General features: G+C 40.8%; 2 protein-coding genes across 4 annotated transcripts in view; both read right to left on the minus strand.

The window, feature by feature from the left end:
* Positions 1 to 333: 333 nt before the first annotated feature.
* Positions 334 to 13,313, minus strand: PDK1 (pyruvate dehydrogenase kinase 1). Of its 2 annotated transcripts, none has more exons than XM_063400517.1 (11): positions 13,089 to 13,313; positions 9,741 to 9,882; positions 8,237 to 8,308; positions 7,498 to 7,682; positions 7,110 to 7,199; positions 6,753 to 6,830; positions 6,067 to 6,143; positions 5,295 to 5,393; positions 4,286 to 4,396; positions 3,071 to 3,184; positions 334 to 2,962 (listed from the first exon to the last, which is right to left on the minus strand). In XM_063400517.1, exons 1-11 carry the CDS (start codon positions 13,219 to 13,221, stop codon positions 2,822 to 2,824), a joined length of 1,242 nt encoding a protein of 413 aa, XP_063256587.1. In that variant the 5' UTR covers positions 13,222 to 13,313; the 3' UTR covers positions 334 to 2,821. The 2 variants fall into 2 exon arrangements, with proteins under 2 accessions (XP_063256587.1, XP_063256588.1); XM_063400518.1 differs by lacking the exon at positions 13,089 to 13,313 and adding an exon at positions 12,879 to 13,025.
* Positions 13,314 to 21,595: 8,282 nt separating this feature from the next.
* Positions 21,596 to 24,306, minus strand: part of ITGA6 (integrin subunit alpha 6) — a 42,145-nt gene continuing 39,434 nt past the window's right edge. Inside the window, exon 25 of one of the 2 annotated variants that reach the window (XM_063400514.1) lies at positions 21,596 to 23,631. In XM_063400514.1, coding sequence (XP_063256584.1) covers positions 23,473 to 23,631 — 159 coding nt within the window. In that variant the 3' untranslated portion in view covers positions 21,596 to 23,472. The remainder of the gene's footprint in view (positions 23,632 to 24,306) is intronic. The other variant, XM_063400515.1, reaches the window with a different exon arrangement.

A 24,306-nucleotide genomic window follows, 5' to 3' on the forward strand; every position in this document is an offset into this window, starting at 1 on the left:
TTAATTCAGTCAAGAAAGTTGAGTGTTTTAGCAGCTAGAACACCGAATATTGCTAGAATCCATATTACCTTTTCTCTTCAAGCCTGCTGTAGCACCCTGGGAAGAGTTTTCTCATGAAGACTAGTGGGAATAATGGTTTCAGAGATTTGCCTGTGAGCAGAGCTGTCACAGGTGAGGAGGGGCCATAGCAGGGATGATGAATTCCCTGGCACCTGAGCATGAGAACTCTGATTATCACAGCCCACCACATTGAACATGTGGCCAGTGTTGAATGAGAAGGCGCTGGCTGCACAGAACGAGCTCAGTACCGAGCTACACAATCACCCAACAAAGTTTCCTTTTTACAGTAGTTTTAATGAATAAATCCAGCAATTCTTCAAAAATTAACACAAACCAAGATTAATTGTACAGTGCAAGAAAGCTAATTTGCATACAAAACTATTAATCTCAGCATTTTGACAGTGTACTACTTTATTGTAGTGATTCACTTCAACTTAACCAGTGTGCTCGCAATGACTTCAGTGTAGTATTGAAAATATTAAATAGAAAAGTTGTCTTCTCCACTTCTATTTAAACCAAAAGTCACCAAATTTTTAACTAGGATTACATACTGTAAATCAAAACACTACGCGTTTGTGTTTTCACCACAATAATTTGGGGTGACAGGTAAAGAGATAACTACAAATCTAATTATACAGCAAGTTGCTCTAGTAATCAGAATTCAATTTGGTAGTTAGCTGAGAATGTGAAAGAGATTTTATTATAGTAATATTTAAAATACTTAATGGACTTTGTAGATTTTCTTCAGAAATACCACTTGGAGTTGTCTGATGTTACTAAAATCAACTGAGTTAGTTAAAAGATTTAAAGGTTAGAATGCTCAACTTCAGACCTGAGTTTTTAAAAGCCCTTGCTGTAATTTTCAGCTTTGGCTTAGAAAAAACAATAGCTGCAAGTGTCCCTTCCAAAATTTGTACAGGCCCTGTTTTACACTGCATGGCATTTCTGACATCCTCTTGCAGGGCCAAAGAAGGGAACAGCTCTCAGTTCTCTTCACTTGTAGCCATGCAGATTGAAAGGTGTGCCAGTTACCACCTCACATCCTTGTAAGGAAGAAAAAGAGGGGCCCCAAGGTGTCCACAAGCTTGAGTGGAATAGGTAACCCTACTGCTCTGGTGGCATTAAGATACAATGATCCTCTCCCAGACTGTCAGTTTAACTGTGTATACAGCCCAGTCTGTAATGCACTCTGTTAAAGTTATCTACGTTAGCTTAACCAGGGCATAAAACCATTTCACTGTTCTGCAGAACTTGGCTAGGGAGGTAGCAGGTGATAAACCCTGAACCTGGCTCAGCTACAACTAGAGAAACATGACTTCAATTTCCAACATCCCACCTGTCCCCTTCACTTGTGGTATCTCACCTTCTGTTTTGTGCAGAGATAGGAAACTAGCAAAAGCTGGGCTTACTGTTTCTGAGAGGGATTATGCATGTCTGCTACAGAACAAAACCCACAGAATTACATGTGGTTTAGTTAACTGAGAAAAGGATTAGGACTCAATGGCTTTTAACTGCATCATTCCAAAAATGTTCAGGAATGACAGGGATTGAGGTGCAACACAGAGGTGTGCGAGTTGAACAAAGCTCATACAGTAGGCATTAAGTTGAATTCTTTATTAAAAGGACTCTGTATCTGAAATGTGAGATTCACTGTCCTCTCCATGTTCCCCTGTATGTTCTGATTTGTCTTGGATTAACATATTGTGGTTATCATGTTTATGTTGAAGTGTGACTTCCCGTTACTACAAAAACGAGGCCAGAAGTATATCACAAATGCAAAGGTATTTTCAAAAACTGTTAATTCCACTTATTCTTACTTACACTCCTGAGAAGGTAGCTTATACTGTCGAAGTAATAGAGATGCCCTATTACAGACAAATTTTAAAAATCTGTTTATTAAAATAGTTTCCATTTACAGCTGTACCTGGCATACCCAAGTCTTACGAAGGCTAGAATGTTGATACTGCATTTCGGTATGACCTACAGAAATACAGGCAAATGCAAGACAACATTTCTCTACTGTACACAAGCCATGCTAGTTTTTAATTCACAATGATCAGGGCAAGGTAAGTTTTTCACATCCATTATATATTCACATTACAACCAAAAAGATACAACCAATGCCACATACCTGAGATACAATATAGCAGTAGTAGCAGTTAAAAACGCTTTTTAAAAAATTTTATCCCTACAGAGATGTGTGATTTCTACAGCTGAAAAAAAACTCTTGATGTAGGCAGTGGATGTAGGCAACATATCTAACTTTGCAAAATTAAGCTTCAGCATGCTAAAGATAAAAGAAAGTGCCATACAGTTGAAGAGGTATAGCAATGAGCTTGATATTTCTCACACAAGTTTTTAATTAATCTGTAGAATTAATTGTATAATGGAAGAATGTTCCAGTGAGCTTTTTCAATAGTTCTTCTAATAAAATTTTGTAATCATACAAATTAATACCAGATGTGACAGCTGTTGCATTGATCCCTATATAAACCAAAATATTGCTCCTTTACTTAGCTCTGAAAGCAGTCATAAACAGAAAGTGAAACAAATGAAGTATGACCTTTCTTTGTAAGTGCAGGTTGGGGGTTTTGGCAGCTGTTGTTTTTTTAATTTCAGAAAAGCCTAAATACACTGAATTTTCTGTTACACCACTTAAAATGATTTTTATGTATCAAAGTTGCTCAACATCTTGGTATAAATTAGGTCTTCTAAATTCCCTTTAGACAAACCTACTTCTTAGGAGGTGCTGAGGAAAAAGCTACCTGCTGCGGAAAGTGGTCATGTCCTTTGGCTCGCTGCTTGGCACACACCAGTCATCGGCTTCATGGTTTGCCTTATAATGCTTCCAGGCTGCTTTGTTGTATACAGGGAGTCTTTCAATTGATTCTGTTGATAAGGCCTGTAAAGAGAAAAGGCTGTAGCTGAGGATTCTTAATTGAAGTTATCATAATGGAACAAGGAGTTCCATTAGCAGTTCAGATTAAAATGGCAGAGTGTTCCATCATACCTTGATGTAAATAACTGCATCTGTACCATAGCCTTCTAAGGAATAGAGTTTCAGGTCTCCTTGGAAGTACTGTGCATACAGACGTGATATGGGTAAGCCATAACCAAATCCAGCCTGATCAGGAGAAAAATGATACTTCCATTACTTACATTAACCAGAGGCATTTTCTGTTTTAATAGGTAAAATAAACTAAGCATGTTTCACCGTCAGAGGAGTTCAGGTGTTAACTATTATGCTCTCCTCCCCCAGCTGTTATGTATCCCCAAACCAGAAGGATGTGTGAATGATAGTGATTATGAGAAAACTGCTTGATATTCCTGTGTTAGGCAGGGCTGGTAGATAACACTTCTTGTATTATGGTAATTTTCTGAAGAGATGCCATTAGAGAAGACTGTGCTGTGTCTGCATCAGGCCTCATGGAGCTACTGATCTAAAGGACTCAGTGTTCTTAAGTCAGATACATTTCATCATCACTATATATGAAAAAGGTTCAAGACACAATGTCTGTGAATTTGCAGCTTATACAGAAATTCTACCAAGGCCTGGCTGCAGTGGCAGGGCAGTGCCCTAAAGTGTTAGGCATGATTTTTTGTTTAAATAGTAACTTTCAGAGGTAATCTCTCAATGAGTGTACTCTGAACACTCCTCTGTAAAGATTTGTGTTCAGTGAGTTGCAGAGTGATCTACATGCAGAACTACATATATTTTTAAATGATGCAATGTGGGAGAATAAATACAGGAAAGCTGTTCAGAGATTCTAATTTCTGAGAGTTTAGGCTTTATTTCTTTGGCATTTATTACATTCATGTGAGACCATAGTGGATTCTTCATATGTCCTGTAACATGTATGTACCCTCATCCTTGCTGGGGTTGGTACAACTGACTACACAGAACTACAGCCTTGATCTAAAGTCATTGCTATAATTATTCTTCCTTTCACTGAGTGGCTACAAAAATAATTCTGAATCCTGAATCCACTGCAGTATGTGCAGCATAGCCAAGTATTGTGCTTGAGGTGGGATGATCTTTAGATTTAGTAGAGAAAGAGAATCATTAACAAATTTAAATAATTTTCAGTATTTTATGCCATTTTCCAGGTATTTTTTGAAAAATACTTTAATTAAGCTTGAATTAAGTAAAATGAAAATATTACTCAATGTAATGTCTCTAAAATTAGACCTGTCCACGATGCCAGGGTGTCAAATACTTGCATACCAAAGGTGTAGCTCGTGATGTCTCAACTCGAGGCCGTGGTGCTGTTGAATACATATAGTTGAAGAGTCTGTCAATTTTCCTCATAGGAACACCACCACCACGGTCACTCATCTGGAACAAGAAGGAGCATTTAGCTTTATATCCCTGAATACATTTTGATAAAAGACAGCTTCTCTCAAACAATAAGCCAGAGAAAGTTCCTGTAAAGTATTATTTGAAGCTGTCCCTACTTTACAGATTTTCTTTAATTCTTATCTTCAACAATGACCAAAGAGAGATGAATCCTTCCCTTTCATCTTATTCAAACCATTAAATAAAATACTGCCATAAGAAGCATTCATAATCTCTTGGAGGAAAGGAAATTCTGCTTGAATTGTGCATTGCTTTTATCTTGTTCATAACACACTTTTGTCTGAAGTCACTATCTACACCTTTTAGCAAATGCTCTGTGTATTTTATCTTTATTCCTCAAGAATACTGCCATTTAAATAGGATTTGCTAAGACATATTACTTGAAGGATTAAGTCAAAGGAGTTGTTTTACTACAGTTTGGTTAGACCTGTGAAAACTCCAGTGCTTGCAGTTGGTCGTTGAAATCTAACATGGATGTTGTACAGAAAAAGAAGAAACTGCAAACTGTACCTCAGGAGGTTTGTTTTGTGTGGAATATACAATATATATTTCCCTTTCTTCAGTTATTTCACACCTGTATAGCTCTGCCATTGTCACTTGGAAAACGTTGATGTTACAATTGTATAAAGATGCTCCTTCATTTTTATCATGGTTGCTTCTAAGCTAGGCAAGACACAAGAAGCACAGGATGCTACTGCAGAGCTCTCGGTGTGACTGCAGCCTCTTCATGAGGCAGTGTGTGAAATTCCGTAAGAGCTTTTTTACTTACATATAATCTATTGATAGAACCAGATCACCAGCTCAAGTTACTAACATGCTGCTCGTGACAGGAAAAAAAACCACCGATCAAAATACAGAATAGTAAAAAAATTAGTACCTTCACAGTTAAATCCTCATTTCCCAACGTGATGTGTACATGAATTGCAGGATAAATGCATCGATCGACATGATGTTCCATGGTGGCTCTCATTGCATTCTGTAATTTTCAAGTACAACTTAAATCCTATTAACTTTGTATATTATCTTAAAATATCAATTCAGTAGTTACTTTTATCATGTATTTAAAAAACAGAAAAATGTATATTGGTTTAAAATGGGTTTTTTGATATTCCTGGTTTATTCAGTATCGGTATATATTTAGTTTATTAGAATACAGAGACTTCAAATATTTATTTTTTTAAAGGAAACATGAACAGTTTAATATATAGTGTTTGTTTTCCAGAATTCTTTATAATGCACATAGTATGTGCAATATGACACAAAGTCCAAGAAAAGTCCAGGACAAAACTGCTTGAGGAAAGCTCTGCAGGACCTGTTACACATTTTACCAGATTTGAAGATACACAATTTATGGGATATCTTATTCTCACTTGCTTTATTAACTAATGTCTTCATACATTTTAATATTTAGGCTGTCTATTCAGAAGGTATTCATTGACTGGGTAAAAGAGATACATCTTCCAAAGCTGTTCATTTTCTATTTAATTACTGTTTCTCTAATAGTACAGGGTAGCTGCAGTCAAAGGGCAAGAGTTTGCACTTGCAAACACACACTGGGATCTAGAATCGGTTCAAAAAGTCAAATCAATACAATCTCAGTAAACAAAGATGTATGAAAGAATTGTGTAATTAATGGTAAGTGCACAGACCTTGAAAAGTTCAAAAACCATGTGGTAGAGATGTGATGGCACATACACCACTTGCATGGGCTGTCCTGGTGACTTAGCTGGAGAGAAGAGAGTCTAAATAACTAAACAGCAAATGAGATATTTTTATCAACTCCCACAGTAAATTCAAGATGTAAATTTGTATTGTTAAATTTAAAAAAGGAAAATTTAAATATTTTGAAAAATCATATGTTAACCAGAAGTCACAATCAAGATTTTCAAATGTTGCTTGCTGCTTTAGGAATTAATCTCAAAACTGACTATGGGATCACTGACAAGGGCATATCATCATTGCTTTCAAATAACTCCTCACAAGTATCATGAAGATTGAATGGAATGTCTCGTATAAATCTTTAATGTGGTGCAAGAAATGCAGAGAGGGTGAGATGCAGTAATGTCAGGTGCAGACACATGAAATCTTAGCAAGGGAAGGAGCCTACTAAATTTGTTACATCAACTGCTGTAGAATCAAAAACTTCTAAGCATGTCAGTTTTCTCATTAAAGGCAGGAATGGGGAAAGCATTCTGCCAAACTTAAAAAAACCCAATTTATGACAGTAGATACAGGGAACACGTGAACTATGCGAAAAGCAGAACATTTCACCACCAGCTCCTTTAGAAGAAGCCATCATAATGTTCAAGAGCATGCCTTGTCCACATTCACTTACCATTCAACTCTTCAAGGATAAGTTCTGGAGAGCTCATGTAATATAAATCACAAAGCCTCTTGGCATTTTCATAGCCATCTATAATAAAAAACACAGGAAGTTACATTTCTCCCTCGCATTTCACTAGAGTCTTCTGAAAAACAGAATTTGAAAGTACTGTGCACTGCCAGGGAGGTTTGTATTTTTTTCAGAAAAACTGTTTACAGGAAAAAGAAGCAAAAGTGTATTTCACATCAAATAAAACTTCTGCTCCAGGTAGGAAAGAAAACAATACATGTATACCAGGATGTGTATTTGCTCTTAGTATAGACATTCATGTAAGTTTTCAGGATTTTTGTTCTTATCATCTGAATTTACCTCTAATAACTTCAACAACATTGCAGTTAGGATCGATGCTTCCAATGTGTTTTGGATGAGCTGGATTAATTTTCCCACCAAAAAGCAAAGCTGCCAAAAAAGAAAACATCATTTAATATCCAGCATAACTTTATAATTTTAGTTTGTGTCTTCAGTTTTGCTAAATAAAAAATTTATGGGCAATCTGTAATTTCAGTCCTCACCATACTGAAAAGTCTACTATTAATAAATATTTTAGGAATTGTATTAAGAATGAGTTATAAATGGTAGGGCAAATAGTATACTCCTGAGTGGCACCTTAGTATATATTAAGCACTTCAACATTAAAGGAAAATACAGTTGTCATGGTACAGGTATCATTCCCCGTCCTTTCAACAGTGGCACTTACAGTGTTGATTAAGGAGCATCCTGATTGAAATGCGACTCATGTAGAAGCGGTCTAGAAAATACTGCACGTTCTGCGAGGTCACTGGGTCAATGCCAAAGCTCTCCTTGTACTCTATTACTCCTTGAGCCATCGTTGGAATCACATCGTTGTGGCGATTCCGGATTTTTATCACAGTGTCTGTAAAACTAACATGAATACATTGTTAGTATTTCACTTTCAAGGGAATTCGGTACTCTGGCAAACAGAGTGTCTGTCTACAAAAATGAAGACTTGTGTACAAAAATATCACACGTCTGCCTACTGCAGTAGGAAGGCAGGTCAGTTTTCACTGTATTTCAGGTGACTGGTGTTGAAACAATCAGTAATCTACTATTTTGACCACTTATAAAATGATTATTATCCTGATCCTGCCAAGAATCAAGATAATAAATAAAGATATCAAGATACAATTATCTTTGTGTCTGCCAAGAGAAAGAGAAAACTCTGTCAGCATTTTCATGCAGAACAACCTATGCCTGTCAAATGGCACTTATGGTCAGCCAGCATTCCACAAGGCATTCCACAGAATGACATTACACTAAAGTGCTTAATTTCCTGTTTTAATGTACCCTCTTTTTAGGGACAGGGGGTGACATCGCTGCAATTCTTCTGTAAAGATTTGAGATAGGACATTTTTTTAAGCTATTGTTTTCTTGCCAGTTCTTCCATGCAGTATTAACATGTGACAGCAAAGCCTTACCTGTGAATAGCCCCTGAATCTTCTGAGCTTTTGTCCTTAAAGTCAAGAATCTCCTGAAGACTTTGGACGTACCTTTCAATGAAACAAACAGGATAAATATCAATTCTAATATGCCTCCCCAGATCTCTCTGGTTAGCAATTTGTGGTCTTCCAATGCTGCATGTTTCCAAATCATTCTACCTGTCTTCCTGTGAATTTTATTAGATTTCTTTGAATCTATTTACGATGTTTTCTTCCAGAATTTCCAGAGCAATAAATTCCACAATTTGATTAGAATGCATAACATATCATCTTTGTGTTTGAAACCCAGTAGGTGATCACTTATTTGCAGCCTCAGCACGTTCCTGTTAGTAAAAAAATCTTTCCATTTATTCATGATTTAAGAATTTCTGCCATCCCTTTCCTTAGATACGTATTTTCCAAGCTGAAGAATTCTATTTGGTTTCTTCTCACGTAAAAATTGTTCCAACTCTCTGATTATCCCTCTTGGTTTTTTCTGTTCAGGATGGAGCTGCATGCAATTCAGGGGAATAATGGGCTAACACAGTGGTACAATTATATTCCTCCCTATTTGTTATTTAGTTCCTAACACTATTTTCCTTCTTGCCATTCAACTGACATATCCAGAAAAATATTCCCAGTAGCATCAAAATTTCTTTTTCCATTGTAAGGAAGCAAGCACACAGAGAGAGGAGGTTCTTCCCTGTGTTCTACTTTCCATTTGCCCAAATGGAATTAATTTCCCATTTGATCAGTGCCATCTAGTATCATGAGAATGTAAGCACTTCTGTTTCATTAAGAGCCTTCATCTTCATTGATAGCTCTTTTCATATTCAGTCATCTAGTCAGTCCCACTTACTGGCAGATACCTTAACTTTAAAAGCCTTTACAGAAATCCTTGTGCATTTAGCAGTTGCCAAGCAATCTCTTTGTTTTGCTTTCATCTTGAAAAAGTTTATGCCTAAGTTGCTTACTTGGAAGCAAACTTTACTTTTCAAATAATATTTTTTACTTTAATACCTTCATGTTCTCTCTGTTGTTCTATGTTTTGCCTTTGGGAACTTCCTATTATTTTTTTTCATATTTTCTATAACTTCTCTCAATATGCAATAACATGTCTTTTAAATGATTTCTGCTATGTTTTGCAAACATTTTATGCCTTAGTCTGCTACTGCTGTTTTCTTTAACTAGCTTCTTCACTTTTAGGTAAGTTCCTTATTAAACACTGTTCTGGTGGATTTTTGATTAAAAAAATTATTCTTCATACATGAGTATGTACAATACCTAATGACTTCTTAATTCCCTTGTGGGTTCTCTACATGTTTTTTCCCCACATCTGTCATTTAGTTTCTGATCACACTGGTGTATTTAACATCTCAGTATAAATAAGTGGTGTTCATGTAGCACACCTATGAATGTTCTTTCAGTAGAAGAGAGCAAGTTCCTCCAGCCTGTGTATGTGCAGAAGGTGACCCCTCAAGGAATGGAATGCCACTGTTCTTACCAGCTCTGCACCAGCTGAACTGAAGGTGTTCTTAGGAGGTTGTCTGGAAGCAAGCTTATTTCCTTCATTATGTTTGCCAATCTCACAGGCAACTCTTGTCGCAGAAACATAAATGATGTCTTTTCACAAGCATTTTCAGATCCTAAAACCAATATGACATCAGAATGAAGTCAATACCTATGGTAGAGAACTACACAAACTTACTTTCTTGCACAAGAGGTCTATACCTTGATTTCAAAGCTTTCTCAGCCAGGCTGGTTAGATGGTGTTTCTTTCATGGCAGCAGCCCACTTGTATTTTGAAATTTATCACATACTGAAACCTTCCTGTTGTAGTAATGAGAATCTTCAATATATAAACAGAAACTAATGCAACAGTTACAGACCTGCGCTGTTCAACTTTAAATATGGCTTCTATCCGTGTATATTGTTCATTTTATTTGCAGCAAACATTGACTCTAACCAGCACTGATCAAATAATATGTCATTCTGAGCATGTCAGAGAAGCAAATGAAAGCAGCACAGGAAACTATTCATGAGAAGGATATCACAGTCCCATATACCCTGCTTTTCATCACTGATCTCAGTGAATTATCATAGCTCATCCTCAAACACTTTCAGAAAATAAATTCAGAAATATTGATCTCATTTTCAATTAAATCTGTTGCAGTTTAAATTCAGTCTTACAGCAACAGAAGTCAGGTGAATGAATTCACGCAATAGTGAGAAAGAAACAAAAGTAGGACAGCTACTCTGCTTAGCCATTAGGATAGTAAAACATTTAATTTTTTTACATTTTAAAAAGCTAGAAGTGAAAATACTGCCTCTTTTGATAACCAGCCTGTCCTCCTTTTGTAACAACAAGTGTCATCTGTGGGGGTGGCAATTAAATGCAGTTATTAAAATCAAGAGCGGCTTTTACTCCCGCAAAGCTTGTCTTCCTAGGCGAGAAAGGAGCGTGCAGTGGGGAGGAGACTGAGGAAATGCTGCACTTCATGCTCAGCCAGACTTCTTTCTAGACTCAAAGACTGTCAAGTAAACAGCATCTGAACTTCCTAACCTGCCCATCTGCTGCAGTGAAGTGCTTACTTCAGGTCTGCTGTTTCAAAACAGGTATCCTAAAAATTAACTCCTGTGTTACTGCTCGGTTCACTCCTTCCATTTGGCATGGGGAAGCTGGGGAAGAAAAGGAAGGGATAAGGAAAGAAAAAAGGAGCTGGGAGTGCCTTAAACATGAAAAATCTTCACCAAATTGAAATAGAGTAGTTTAAAGCATGCAGACTCAGACAAATAACAAACTACACTGATGAAAGAATGTCAGTTAATAAAAAAGTGAATAATTTACAAGCAATTCTTCCACAATGGCACTTAACAGCATTATGCTCTATCTACATGACATCTGCCTAGAAACCTTTCATTCTTCTCCCTAGTCATACTGCATTTCAGGCATGACTGTTACTGGCCTTCCCCTTTTCTTGGGTAAAATTCCAAGAACAAATCAAGTTGGAGTTATTAGAGCATAAATATAATCTTTAAATGCCTCATGTACTCCAAAAATTACATTTCACAAAATAGTTTTTGTATCTGAAGGCCTTATCTTTGCAATCTTGGGTCAAATATGGAAGGCAGTATAGGGCAGGCAAATGACTCTTTCCCTGTGCAGCTGGAGTCCATATCTAGGCAAAGGATGGGTAAAACTCCTACAGAAAGTGCTGTGGTCTTATAACCCAAGAACAGACCTAAATTTGCTTATAGAATATTTCATTTTTTAAGTTAGCTTTACCAGATTTTAGTATTTCCTCTTTGACTGCTCTCACTCTTGTAAAAGGAGCAAAAAAAAAAAAATCCTTAATGAAAGCACCATCAGGTTATAATGGCTACAAAATGTGTTTACAGACAAATACTGTCTCTGTCTTGCACTCTTTTTTATTGCTGTTATTAGTTTTTACTCTCTGTAATTAAATCATTAAGCAAAAGAGAGGGAAAAAATGTTGTAGAAGTTTTCAAGATTATTTTTACCTTATGTTCAGGTACTAAGAGCAAAAAAGTAGCCTAACTTTTGACACAAGGAAATAGTGTGCATTGAAAATAAACACTGATTTTATGGTAAGCATTTTGTCAGTAGTGGTAAAATAATACAGGTTAAAGCAAACTCTGAATTGCAAGATTCTCTGCTTACACCTACAGTAGCAACAGAACATGTGGTGGAGTTCCTTTAGGCATCTGGAGTTTCAAACGTCTGATACATTTTATAGCCACAAGTGAAACACTGAAAAGATGGATGAAGCCACAGCAGATAATTGTGAGAAAGTCTTCTTTCTAAGTCTTCCTGTTTATACAAAGTTTAGGGTTCTAGGATTAGGTTTTACTTGCAAAACTATAAAAAATCATGCAACTATTAACTATTATATTAACTATATATTAACTATATATTAACTATATATTAACTATATATTAACTATATATTAACTATATATTAACTATATATTAACTATATATTAACTATACAACATGTAAACATGTATGCACACCAAAGTGCCTTGGATACAGAAATAGAACGTATTATAGAATGGCTCCAACCTCAGGCTTTGAAAGGTCTCTCAGCGTGACTTACACAGCCTTTCCCTATGTGGTCTTTGCTTTGAAGCAGAATAGAACAATTCCTGTGATCCTTTTTGTTTCCAAGCTGACAGTCAAACCTGGAAGCATTAGGAGTGGTTTTGGTACTGAATGTACGACAGAGTATCCTGTTACTGATTTACTCCTTTTCAAGACTAAATTCCAAATCCTCCAGGATGGCTCTTGGTGTCTGCATCCTGTTCTTTCTCTCACACGCCTCCTAAACCAGCAACATTTGGGCAGGATGTTTCTGTAGGGTACAGGCAAGTGACTGAGAAGTGATGACTGTTCCAGCCCGTCGGTGCCAGCTGAAGCTGAACGCTCCTCGTGTTTGGAAGCTGCCTTGAAAAGGCTGCATGCTGCTTAGCAAAAGGCTTAACCAGTCTCACCTGTCTGAGTCAGGCTCTACCGCTACCACTTGTCACAGCTCCCACCCTCTCCCCAGCACTGCGGGTTCTGCAGGAAGACACCGAACTACGCTGGTGGTGCCAAAAACGGGAGTTTTCAGCTCCATTCCAACCTTGGCATAGTTGCGGTCTCTGGGAATGAGCCAACTGGGCTCCCTTGCCCCAGAAGGAAGCAGAGCCCGTTTCTGGCAGAAAGCGCAGCATTTAACAGACGAGCGACAGCCGGGCAGCGCTGACGGGGTGAGGGGTCGCGGCCGTCCCGCTCCTCACTGGCACCTGTGGGAGGAGGGGCAGCGGTCAAGGGCGGCTCGGGGGACACTCACCGAAGTCCAGAAACTGCTTCATGGAGAGTGGCGAGGGCGAGAAGCGTGAGTAGAAGTCCACCTGCTGGGGGATGTTGCTCGGGGAGGCGCTGCCCGCGGCAGCGCCGCGCAGAAGGGCGCGCAGCAGCCTCATGGTGCAGCTCCGGCCCCTTCGCTCAGCCCGGCCCGGCCGCCATTTCCCGCCGCGCCGCTCCCCCGGCCCCTGCCCAGGCCGCGGCCGCCTCCGCCGCGAGGAGGTGCCCGACGGGGATGGGCGTCTCTGCCGGCCCGGCCCCGCCGCGGGGCGGGGGAGAGGGCGGCTCTGAGGGAGCGCGGCGGGGGTGCCGGGGCTGCGCGGCGGCGGCGCCTCAGGCGGGCGCTGAGGTGTCCCCGGAGCCTTGAGGGCTCGGCGGGGGAAGGCGACGCTCGCTTCGTGGAGGAGCCCGGCTGCGGGCAGGTACGCGGCGTTAGGGGTTAGCCCCGGCGGAGGGCTGCGGGTGCGCCCCGCCCACGAGCGAGGAGCCTTGAGGGGCCGGAGGAGCTGTGGGTGCGGGGGCCGGGACCGTAGGGCCGCAGCGAGGCCGAGGGATGCCCGTGCCCCAGCGGCTCTCGCCGGGCATGGGGGTGCCCGGGGGCGCGGCCGTGCGGGCTCAGCGCCCCCGGGGCTCCCCCTCGCTCTGGGATGGGGCCGTGGCGGGCGGCGGGGCTCGGCTCCCGGCGCGGGTGACCCGGGCTGGAACGGGAACTGCAGAAACCCACAGGAGCGCCGGCGTTGGCCCTGGGGCCGGCGGGAGCGCAGAGCCTCCCCCGAGGGCGTGGGCCGGGCTTAAAGAGCAGCGTGCGTTCTCGCTATCGCACCTGTGCCTGCCCAGCTGTGGGGGGTGGGAGGGTGGGGTTTCAGTTAGCAAACAAAAGATTTCTGATAAACTTACTGCAGTATAGATGTTAAAGACATTTTTGACACTAGGCTCTCATCTCCATCATATCTATTGGTACAGATAAATTTTGATACCTGGTAGCTTGAGCTAGGGGCCTCTAAAGAGGGGCCCCTAGACAAAGACATTCCCGGGCAATTATTATTACAGTCTAAACTCTGCACACAAGAGTGTGGATCAGTAGCCATATTAGAGTCTGGGCCCTTCTTGACTTTCATTGCTTTGCTGTTTTGTTACCAAGTGTTTGCCACGTGGTCATCTTCACATCCTCTTAGGTCTGCTTCTGTGGTAGTTTCAGTCAGTTCTGTAGTCCATGTTACAACGTGGTTGCTCCAGCTATTAATTTTGGAGTAATATTTAAATTACAGGTTTATCTATTCTAACTATCAAAAATGTTTAGGCTGTTAGTTCCAGGTTTCACTGTGTTCCATCTTTGACTTACGCAATATGGCTCAGCTTGCTATAACAATTCTAGCTAGTTATGTCAAGCAACTTGGGTAGTTTCAAATAATATGAAATTTTCAATAATTCCTACCTTTGTTTTGGTAAGAATACCTGCTTTAATAATTTAGTATTTGATATGGGTTTAACCTCATTCCCTTAGCCGAGTTTGAAGGCAAGGTTCACTCTGTTAGTTACTGCACGGGCCACAATTCACACACGGAGATGTGTACATCCACACCTGTGTACAAACTTACTATGGAACGTTCCCCTTGAGTTCAGTGGAATACATCAAATCCATTTACATTTCTCAACAGGCAGGAATTGCTCCTAGAGGGCTGTAGGGGGGTGGTCTTTCCAGTATGGCAGACTTGAGGATTCATGAGCTCCAGGTGGACATAAATATACTGCAGGAAAAATACACTACACAGCATCTGAAGCATTAACACTTCTGGGGAACAGGACCAGCAAAGTATTTTGTGGACAACTCTCAGCAGCTGTTGGAGGTGGGATGCTGGTCTGGGTGGACCTGTGGTCAGGTCCAGGATGGCTGTTTTTGTGTTGTTCCTCCTTGCTAAGCTACAATCAGTCAAGAGTGCCTTGTAAGCCGGCTGGCGGCGATGCGCTTCTCAGCCCGGTACTGTTGTACCCCTCCACGTGAAGAAACCAAGCAGTACCCTGAAAACATTTCTTTTAACCAACTTACCAGTTGCATTATTTCATATGTTGCTAGCAAAAATATTTGAGTTTTCTGTCCCTTCCTTCCTTATGGCCCCAAGACACTGGGATTGAGGGATAAAATATATAGTTAGCATTGCGTATCAGTGATGAGGGGGATTTATCTTGGTCTGCAGCAGCAAGGATATCTCCTCTTGCAAAAGTCTGTTCTCAGAGTTTTCTGGGATATTTCAGGCAGGTGGACCTGAAGAGGTGCTGCTTGGAAACAACCATTTTGCAGAGTTGGAAAAGAAAGAAAGGGGTCTTTCTGCCAATATGAAAAATGCAAACTGCAGGTCCCCAACCCCTTCATAGTGACAATGGCACACCTTGGCTGGGGTTTAAGGCCCGTTACAGCAGCATCTTTTGGGATAAGGAGTCTTGCTGTGTTTTTTTCACAAGGCTAGGACTCAGCAAGGTTTGCAAGCCTGTAAAAGATGTACAGTATGAATTATGACTCTGGGGCCTGGCAAGACAGACACTGAATGTAGTCTGAGGACAGGGATAAAAAACTGAAGCAACTGGTTACACAGTCGCTGTGAGGAAATACACTGCTCCTCTCTTCCTGTGCCACACAGCCGAGGCAGCTGAAGCACGTCCAAGCACGTCCACAGGCCTCTGCTGGCTCAGAGCACTGCTGCAGTTGTGTGGTTGTTTCCTCACAGCTTCGTCTCCTGGCCTCTGCAAACCAACTGCTGACACACTTGCCTGCTCTGTGCTGGGAGAGGTTACTACAGTAAGTTAGCTGAGACTCCATTTTCTTCATGTGGGAAAAGCCAATTCTTTATTCACATCACTTACTTTATACAGTTTCACAGAGCTCGTGTGCAACACCTATTTGCTGGTACTTTTCTTACCACTTCATTTTCAGAAGGTGATTTGTGTGTGCCTGCTAAGTTTCAGGCTGTTCACATTTTTACTTTATGGGTTCTCATGGAACAGATCTTATTGTTTCCACAGATGGATTGATTTTTCAACCCAAGAACAGGTTGTTGTGTTAGGGAACCTTTCATACCGAGAGTGTTTTTGCAAGGGAACTTGCAAATTGCTTGACTACACTTGACAGAGATGACAGGCTAGCTATTAATTTAATAGAGCAGGCCTGAGTTTATGAGGCCTTTCTTTTATCATTCTTCTACCTGTCACAACATCTACTCCTTTTTTATTAATTTTTAAAAGCTCATATGTGCTGATGTTAAAGCAATTTGCATCTTATTAAGGCTATTACCGGTTATCCATTAAATATGGGACAAGATATATAAAAAATTGATTACAATCCACAAAACTGATTAAATCCAATCATGTCACTGACACAGGGTCTCACAGCATGAGAAAAATAAAAATAATGTCCAATGTCTCTAGGGGAAATTGAGATAAATGACTGTTGTTTTAAAGTCCACTCAGGAGACAGCCATTAGCTGGAAATGTTGATCTTTGACATCACTGAATGTGTTTTGGGGAGCCTGGAACAGGGAATAGCTGAAGAAGGTTAGTAGGAACACCATACCATGATGATGACATGAGGCTTTTGTTGACAAATATCCTCTGCAAGTCTCCAGACACAGCCATGCTCTGGCAGTCCTACTTTTGCTCTTGTTCTGGTTGTGAAGGCTGGGTGGTGATCAAGTCATTTCTCTTCTCACTGGGCCTCATTTTCTCAGAGGCAATTGATGTCTGATCAAATGAACAGATGACTACTTTTAACCTGTTGATGATAAAAACACGTGCATATCTTCTCTTTAAGTTAATGAATCCATTAGGCTTTGTTGTTGTACACTCAATTGGGATTTAGATTTAATGATCTTTTTTCCACGTCTTTAAAGTAAATATTGCATTATTCAAATTGATTTGTTGTCTTAATCTTTAATGTACATATTGCATTATTTGAACGTTCTTAAGGCGTTACATTCCCCTTCTTTTTGTTTTTTTAAAAATGAGATGCATGTCTTTTGTTATGAATATGAAGGGAACATCAGAACAGAACAATATATGTAGTGAAACCAGAAACTTAGAGCAATCAGGAATAATTCAAATACAACAATCAGGAATATTTCAGATAACAGATGTAAGTAATAACACATGTGAAATCAGGTAATTAGCAATCTCTGAAATGCTGTCCCATCATCCCAGAGTCCGCAAACAGCTGATAAATCTCAAATCAGTGAAGAACTGGATAATCATGTCCAGAAAATGGTTCCTAAGCTCACTTCAAAACCAGCTGCTACATCAATCGGTTCAAATTGCTAAGTCAGAGCGACTTGAGTACTGGTTTGATGCAGAAAACACCTGGCTCTGTTGGCAAATTTCTCATCCAGGTGGAGCTAAGGCCTGGCCTCCACCTAAGCTCTAACTGGGAAAGAATTCCCTGGACATAGTTTAAAGCAAGGCTCTTAAGAACCTTGGGGTGAAAGACTAATTGAACATCTAATAGCTGCTCTCCTCCAAAATTCCCTCAGGACAGGGATGCTTTAAACACAGCAAACTGTTGGAGTGCTTCTACAACAAGAACTGGGACTGCAGCTGATTACGAGGAGTACAGGTCACAGTACCAGCGGCTCAGAGGAGGCTTTCAACAAAGCGCAGATCTGGTTTCTTGGAATTCTGAAAAATACTTAAAAATCATGGGACAGCACTGGGTGACACCACCGAGCCACTGCAGAGACCAGCTTGAGAGGCAGCCTGGTCTGAGAGATACAGGAGCAGCTAGAGAACAAAAAACATCCTGGAAGGACACGTGTCTTGTGGATAATTACACAAAGAGATGGGAAAGTACATGAAAAGCCGGTTATACGACAATAATATCAACTTATGAATAATGCCTAGTATCGTATCAGTAAATTCACACTGTGTAATTAATATTGTTTCAGTAGACCTGACATTTGATACAGAGACAGGTCAAGCCACAGACTCTTGTCTAACAATGTGAAAAGTTCTTGTTATATTATCTTGTTATATTATTCTTGTTATAATTCAGCCATCCCGATATTAACTACTCACTGATTTTGACCGCAGCAGGCTCACCGTAGGGTTCTTTTTGCAGACTGACTGCTGGTTGTTTCCTGCTAGAATATGACTGCAAGTATTCCCTTGCTGCCTCTGACCATAGGGACCCTAGACTTTCACCTAGTTCAGCTCTGACTGCAGCTGCAGACCTGACTGACCTCACTGCAGATCCCTCACAGCAGTAAGTGTCTCTCCCATTGGGTCAGTCTTCCAATCTTCCCAAACCATTCCTTCAACACTTTCAGTTCCTTTCTCCTCAGGATCTTCCCCTGACTAGCTAACCCATTCTTTTATTTTGCTCATAACACAGCTGGGACTTGTCAGGGGTGAGGTCATCTGTAACTTTTTCTCCTAAAAATATCAGTCCTAACTAGCTGAAAAAGTTGAGATATCCCAAACATTGATGTAAGTATAAAAGTAAAATGAAACAAAAGAAAACACTGAACAACTTACTAGTAAAAACTATAACCACTCAGACTGAACAACACTCAAACCTGATGTAAACTAATTTTGACAGCGATAAAGCATAACAAAATTAACTTAATAGAACTCTGTCCTAAAAGGACTTTATATTAATAAAATGTGGCTCAGTTATTACCTCAGTAAAACAGAAGGTACACTTAAGAAAACTCAAAGTTCATCATTAATACTGAATACAACTGTGATCTATATAAAACTGGAATAAAACAGTCTAAATTTAATAGATCTGAATCTATTAAATCTGGATAAATTCGTGGCTCTGTAACTTAGCAGACATGAGATTTACAAAATTAACAGAATTTAGCCTTGCTCAACTTAACAGAAGGTATCAGAGCATTATATTATTGGACCTTAACTAAACATAACTGCAAATTAGTACCTTTAAAAGTTAGAAATATGACAAGATGTAGCATATTCTACTGCTATTAACACAAAAAGAAAATTAAAAAGTGTACAATCGCTAAGAGGAATAACAGCATGATGGTGTACTAGAGGGATAAAAGTCTCAACAAGAATATTAAACTTAGAAGTAATTTAGTTACAAGAAAAACCCATGGCAACTTCAAAATTTCACAGAAACAGAATTTTAGTAAGACTTTTTAGAGTGCAGGGTTACTGAAAAAATACAATAACTTGTAATCTGGCAGACTGCTGAACAGCTGAGAAGCTTCTCGTGATTTTATTTTGTGTAATTTCATCTGGCAAATTTGTTACCATTCTTGTTAAAGAAATCAGAGTATATTGAAATCTTTGTTAGGTAATAAGGTACTGCATTTACTGATTTCTATCTCTTCAGCAACCGTAAAACTGTAAGAAATTAGAATTCAGTCAGAAAACAAATTTACCTTTAAAAACCCCTATATATACACACGTTCAAGGCACGCAAACAAAACGCGCAAAGGTTCATTACACAGAGGTAGTCAGGAACCACTCCGCGAAGGAGCGGCGGCGGGGCTGTGCTGCCCGCGGGGAAAAAGGAGAGGGAGGGGCAAGAGAAAGAGAACTGCGGCCGCTTCCCTCTCGCAGCCCCGCGGGGGAAGGGAAGGACAAACGCTGCTCCCAGCCCCGGGTTGGATCCTGAGCTCGGCACTGCCCGGCGGCGCTGGGAGCCCCCGGACCCGGCACAGCCCCGCGGCTGCGGCATCCCCGCCTCCGCCAACACCCGCGGGAGAAAAGCGGGGGGAAAGGCAGCACAAAAACACCTCCAAAGGCCGCGTGAGCAAAAGGGGGAACCACCGAAAACAAATACAGAAAAGGTTCCAAAGGCACCAAGCGCTTGTGGCTCCCACCTCCCGCCCCGGCAGAGCCGCGGGGCTGCTGGAAAGCCCGGGAGGGAGCGAGGGAATGGCACTGGAGCTGCCAGCTCCGGGAAGGAGCTGTGGGCAGGACCCGTGCTCGGCTCCTGCCGCCTGCAGAGCCGCGAACCGAGCGGGGCTCGGGGGTACCGAGGGTCGAACCCTCCCTTCCCGGCAGCGGAGCGGCCCCGCCCGGGGCTCCGCGTCCCGCCGGAACCATTCCAGGGCAGCGCGCAGCTTCCGCTTCCCGCGCCGTGTGCGGCCGGCGGGGTCACACGGCTGCGGTGGGAGCGGTGCCAAAGCGGCTGTAACTTCTTAAACAGGCTTTTCGACGTGAAAAACTGAACTAAAAGGTTAGGAATTAACATCGTTCGTGGGTGAAGGGAACAGAAGCGGACCCACAGACACAGGAGGCACTGACCGAGAGGTCTCTGGAGCCCGCGGGGGGCGGCTGCCGCGGCAGCTGCGGTCCCCGCAGCAGATTGTCATATTTTAAACGAATTTCTAATAAAATACCATGCAGGTAACGATTTTGTGGCTACCACACCTTCCCCTATGGCCGCTGCCCACAAAAACTGCCCGAACTCGCCCCACGTTTCGACAGAAAAGGCATTTTGTACATCTGCTCTCAGGTTCTTTCCTACGCCATAGCAATAAAGTTCGTGATTTCCCTTTATCCTCTTTTATCCCGTTTGCGCAGTGTAAGTGCCCACACACGCATTATCGCGTCTCCCCCACCTCCGGTGCTGCCCCTGCACTCCCCGCTCTCTCCCCTCGTCTCAGTGGCCACAAATATTATTATGTGTATGGTATATATGAGCATACATACAAAGCCAAAGATAATAGATTTGTACAAAACTTACCCCGATCAGCTACTTCACTGTTCTGCCAGTTGATGTTTTGTCTTCTTGTAGACAAATGTTTATGGCCATCTTGTAAAGGAGAGTAATTGTTTAATAAAAGCAGGTTGAATTCTTTGAGCTGCTCTGAAGGGTCTAGTGGCATTTTCTGGTTCTAGTTTTGGAAGCTTCCTGGCCTTGACAACAGAGTGGCCTAGCATATATCCAGCAAGGTTTACCTCTGGGCTTTGTTGCATCAAAAGGCCGTTCAGCAACAATGAGCAAAGCATCCAGCGAGGGCTGACATCTTTAGGGTGGAGCCACATTTTGTCTGTTGGGTTTGGTGGGATTTTTTTCCTGCATGATTTTGGGTTTTCCACAGGGCTTTTGTGGTGGACTCAAAACTAGCCTGCAATTGTGTTATTGACTGTCAGTATCATATTTCCACTGCTAAATACAAATAGGTGTGCAAAGTCCTTGACCAGTTTTGGGGGATGTATCCATCTCCACTACTCCATCTCCCCAGGAGAGCGGGAGTGCAAGCACAGAGCAGGGAGAGGGGAGCAGTGTCCCAGTGCTGCTCGGACCAGTACTGTACCAGTGCTGGCAAGGGCAGCAAGCAGCAGAGCCTGCAGGAGTGAGATTGAGCCTTATCTCCTGCTGCTCCTTATCTGCCCCTTGCGTGGGGCAGGGCAGCGAGAGCTACAGCAGTGCTGAGAGAACTCAGTGAAGCCTGCCACTTTCACGCTGTTCTTCTAGGGAACTTAGCTGTGGCCAGCTCAGCTAAGTATGATAAAATCACTATTACCAAGACCGTCTTTAATTAAAAAAATTTATTTCATACTTCTATACAAATATCCACAGGTAATTTCTAATCATGGAATGATGTAGCGTTCTTAGCTGGTACAACAAAAGTTTGAGATAAAAATATACCAGTGACATGACTTATTTTTCAAGAACTTTAAAACTGTTAAGACATTAATGTTCTTAGATGAAGGCCACAATCTGATTTTATATTCAGGGATATTTCTCAAGCTTCTTAGCCCCTGATTAGCCTGGCTTCTGATGCTGCTGAGCCTTTAAGCAAATAAGCTAGGATCCTAGAAGCTCAGAAATCGGTAACATCTGAATTAATATTCATAAAGCCAGGGTCATAACACACTGAAATGATCTAGTTTAATAGACTCATCTTTTTTAACACTAAAGATAACTTTTTAGGTGACCACACCTTCCAAGAAGGTACATTCAAAGTTAGCAGTAAAAATAAGATACTTGACAACTGCCCTCCTAGCAGGTTTTTACCCTATGAGGGGAAAAAGTACCAAGAGGTTTTTGCATAGTTCATATTACAAGCAATTAACATGCATATTTTTTGAATAGAATTTTGTTTCACATGGAATACACAACTGTGAGCTAAATCTTTGTTCTTAAATAGTACCAAGGTTCTGGAATATGGGTAAAAAAAGTAAATTCTTTAAATCATTCTCTCAGTTATGTTACAATAACCAGATTATTAATAACATAGTTCTACTTTTATCAACATTCAAGAGGATTCAGTAGTCTCAGCATGGATCAGCTCAGATCCTGACAGGTAAGGTAAGTAAGGCATCTATAGCCTCTCTCAAGTGCTGTACAACAGTTACAATAGTCAAATGCATTTTGCCAACTAAGAAGTCCTTATAAAGCTGGAAAGAGGTTTCCAAAGCACTTTTCACTTTCTTGCAGTGAGTATAAAATGGTATCTGAAACACTGCTTCAGCCTGGTGTCCAAACTGATAAACAGCCCACAGTAATATACAAATCATGCTACAGTACCTGATGTTACAAGCATCAGGAAAAGAAAGCACCCATACACATAATTTGCAAAAATATTTACATTTTAGAAAGCATTGGCACCTTCAGTGATTTATTAAAATGCAGTGAAAGCCTCAGGTCTCATAATTTGAAGTTCAAAAACGGAAACACAAAAACCGAACAGTGGATTTTAAAATTCATTAGTCTTTGGCCTACCAGTTAGTCAAAGACAATGATTTATAATAAAAATAAATACAAAAATGACTAAAAAATATATATACAGAAAGTACATCTAATATTCAAGCCTCTCTTAAAAAAAACCTGTGTATATTTGTTGTGATCAAGAATCACACAATCTGATCTTAAAAAAAAAAAACCCAAAATCAAGCAACATGACCCACTGCACGTGTAATTTAAGATGATGCTTTTTGCTAAGCCCTAACTACTGCAGCAGGCAAAGGTTATGACTAAAGCAGACTTGCAGGTCTTCAGTTATACTTGAACAAAGTGTGATAAGGCCACTGTGCATTTATAAAGCACTGTGCAATGAGGGAACAATGGAAAACTCATCTTGACCTAAATCATGCATTCCTTAAATAACTAGGAGCAAAGTCAGGATCACAGGAGGATCAAAGGGTCTGCTGTAGTGGTTTTGCTTATTTTGCAGAAAATAATTTTTTCTTCTAAAGTGTGGGTTAGATTTAAGGGGGATGAAGAGGCAGTGTGGAAATTAAATAAGGCAGATAAAGTCTGTGGAAGCCATTTTAACTGTGCAAACAAAAGCCTCAGTGTAAGTAGTATCTACAATCAAATGGTGAATGTCCATAGTGTTCACAGGTCTAACTCCATGAATGAAAACCTTAACCTCTGTCTGAACTTTGTGGATAAACAACATTTTTGCCTAAGAATAACTTTCATTTTCATTCCATTTGGTGAGCCACTGTTTTGTCTCGAGGTCCTGGCTTTTCCCGTCCTTGATCTGTCGCTCCTCCTTGCGAATTCTCACAGCGTGATAGCGGGGGACACTGTCTTCGTACCTGGAACGCCGGAAGAACCCGCACTGCGCACACAAGGGAAAGAATGCTTTAGGTCTCAGTTCTGCCAAAGGACTACAACCGTAGGCAGTAAATTCTTCCTTCACACAAATATGCAGGTAAGAACTGAAAACAGAAGTATGTAGGCCAAAAATGTAGCATATTTAGCTGTAAAAACATGAGCCAAGAGGTCTGCATTAGCTGTTCAGCAGCAAAGACAAAGGGCATGCTCTGACTATTCATGGTAGCCAAATACCTGCAAAAGACTCCCTCCAGCACAAAGCTGTTCATTCATCTAACGAGGACATTTACTGCTACACACAGGAAAGCTGATTCTCCTGCATCAAAGGTAGGCATGTACTTCAGTGTCTTCATGTATGGTGACATGATTTACCCTTAAGAACCTACAGAAAAGATTTCCAGAACATTCAAGAGAAGTTACCCTGAGGGTCTTGGTTGTCAAAGCACCATTTCCACTTGAGTCACCTGAACTGATACACATATGCTGTATCAGAAACAGGAGTCTTGCTTAGATTGCCACGGGATGTCACCCTGGATGAAATCTGTAACAGCTTGTTTGTGCTCTGCAATTTTTTATTCAAAGCCGCTGTAAAAACTGATTTTGAATATCGAGGAATGTAATTAATCAAAATTCAATTAATAAAATTAATAAAAATTAATTTCCAAATCAAAACAGAGCC

The sequence above is a fragment of the Prinia subflava genome, chromosome 6 (genome assembly GCF_021018805.1).
Source record: "Prinia subflava isolate CZ2003 ecotype Zambia chromosome 6, Cam_Psub_1.2, whole genome shotgun sequence".
Lineage (NCBI taxonomy): Eukaryota > Metazoa > Chordata > Aves > Passeriformes > Cisticolidae > Prinia > Prinia subflava.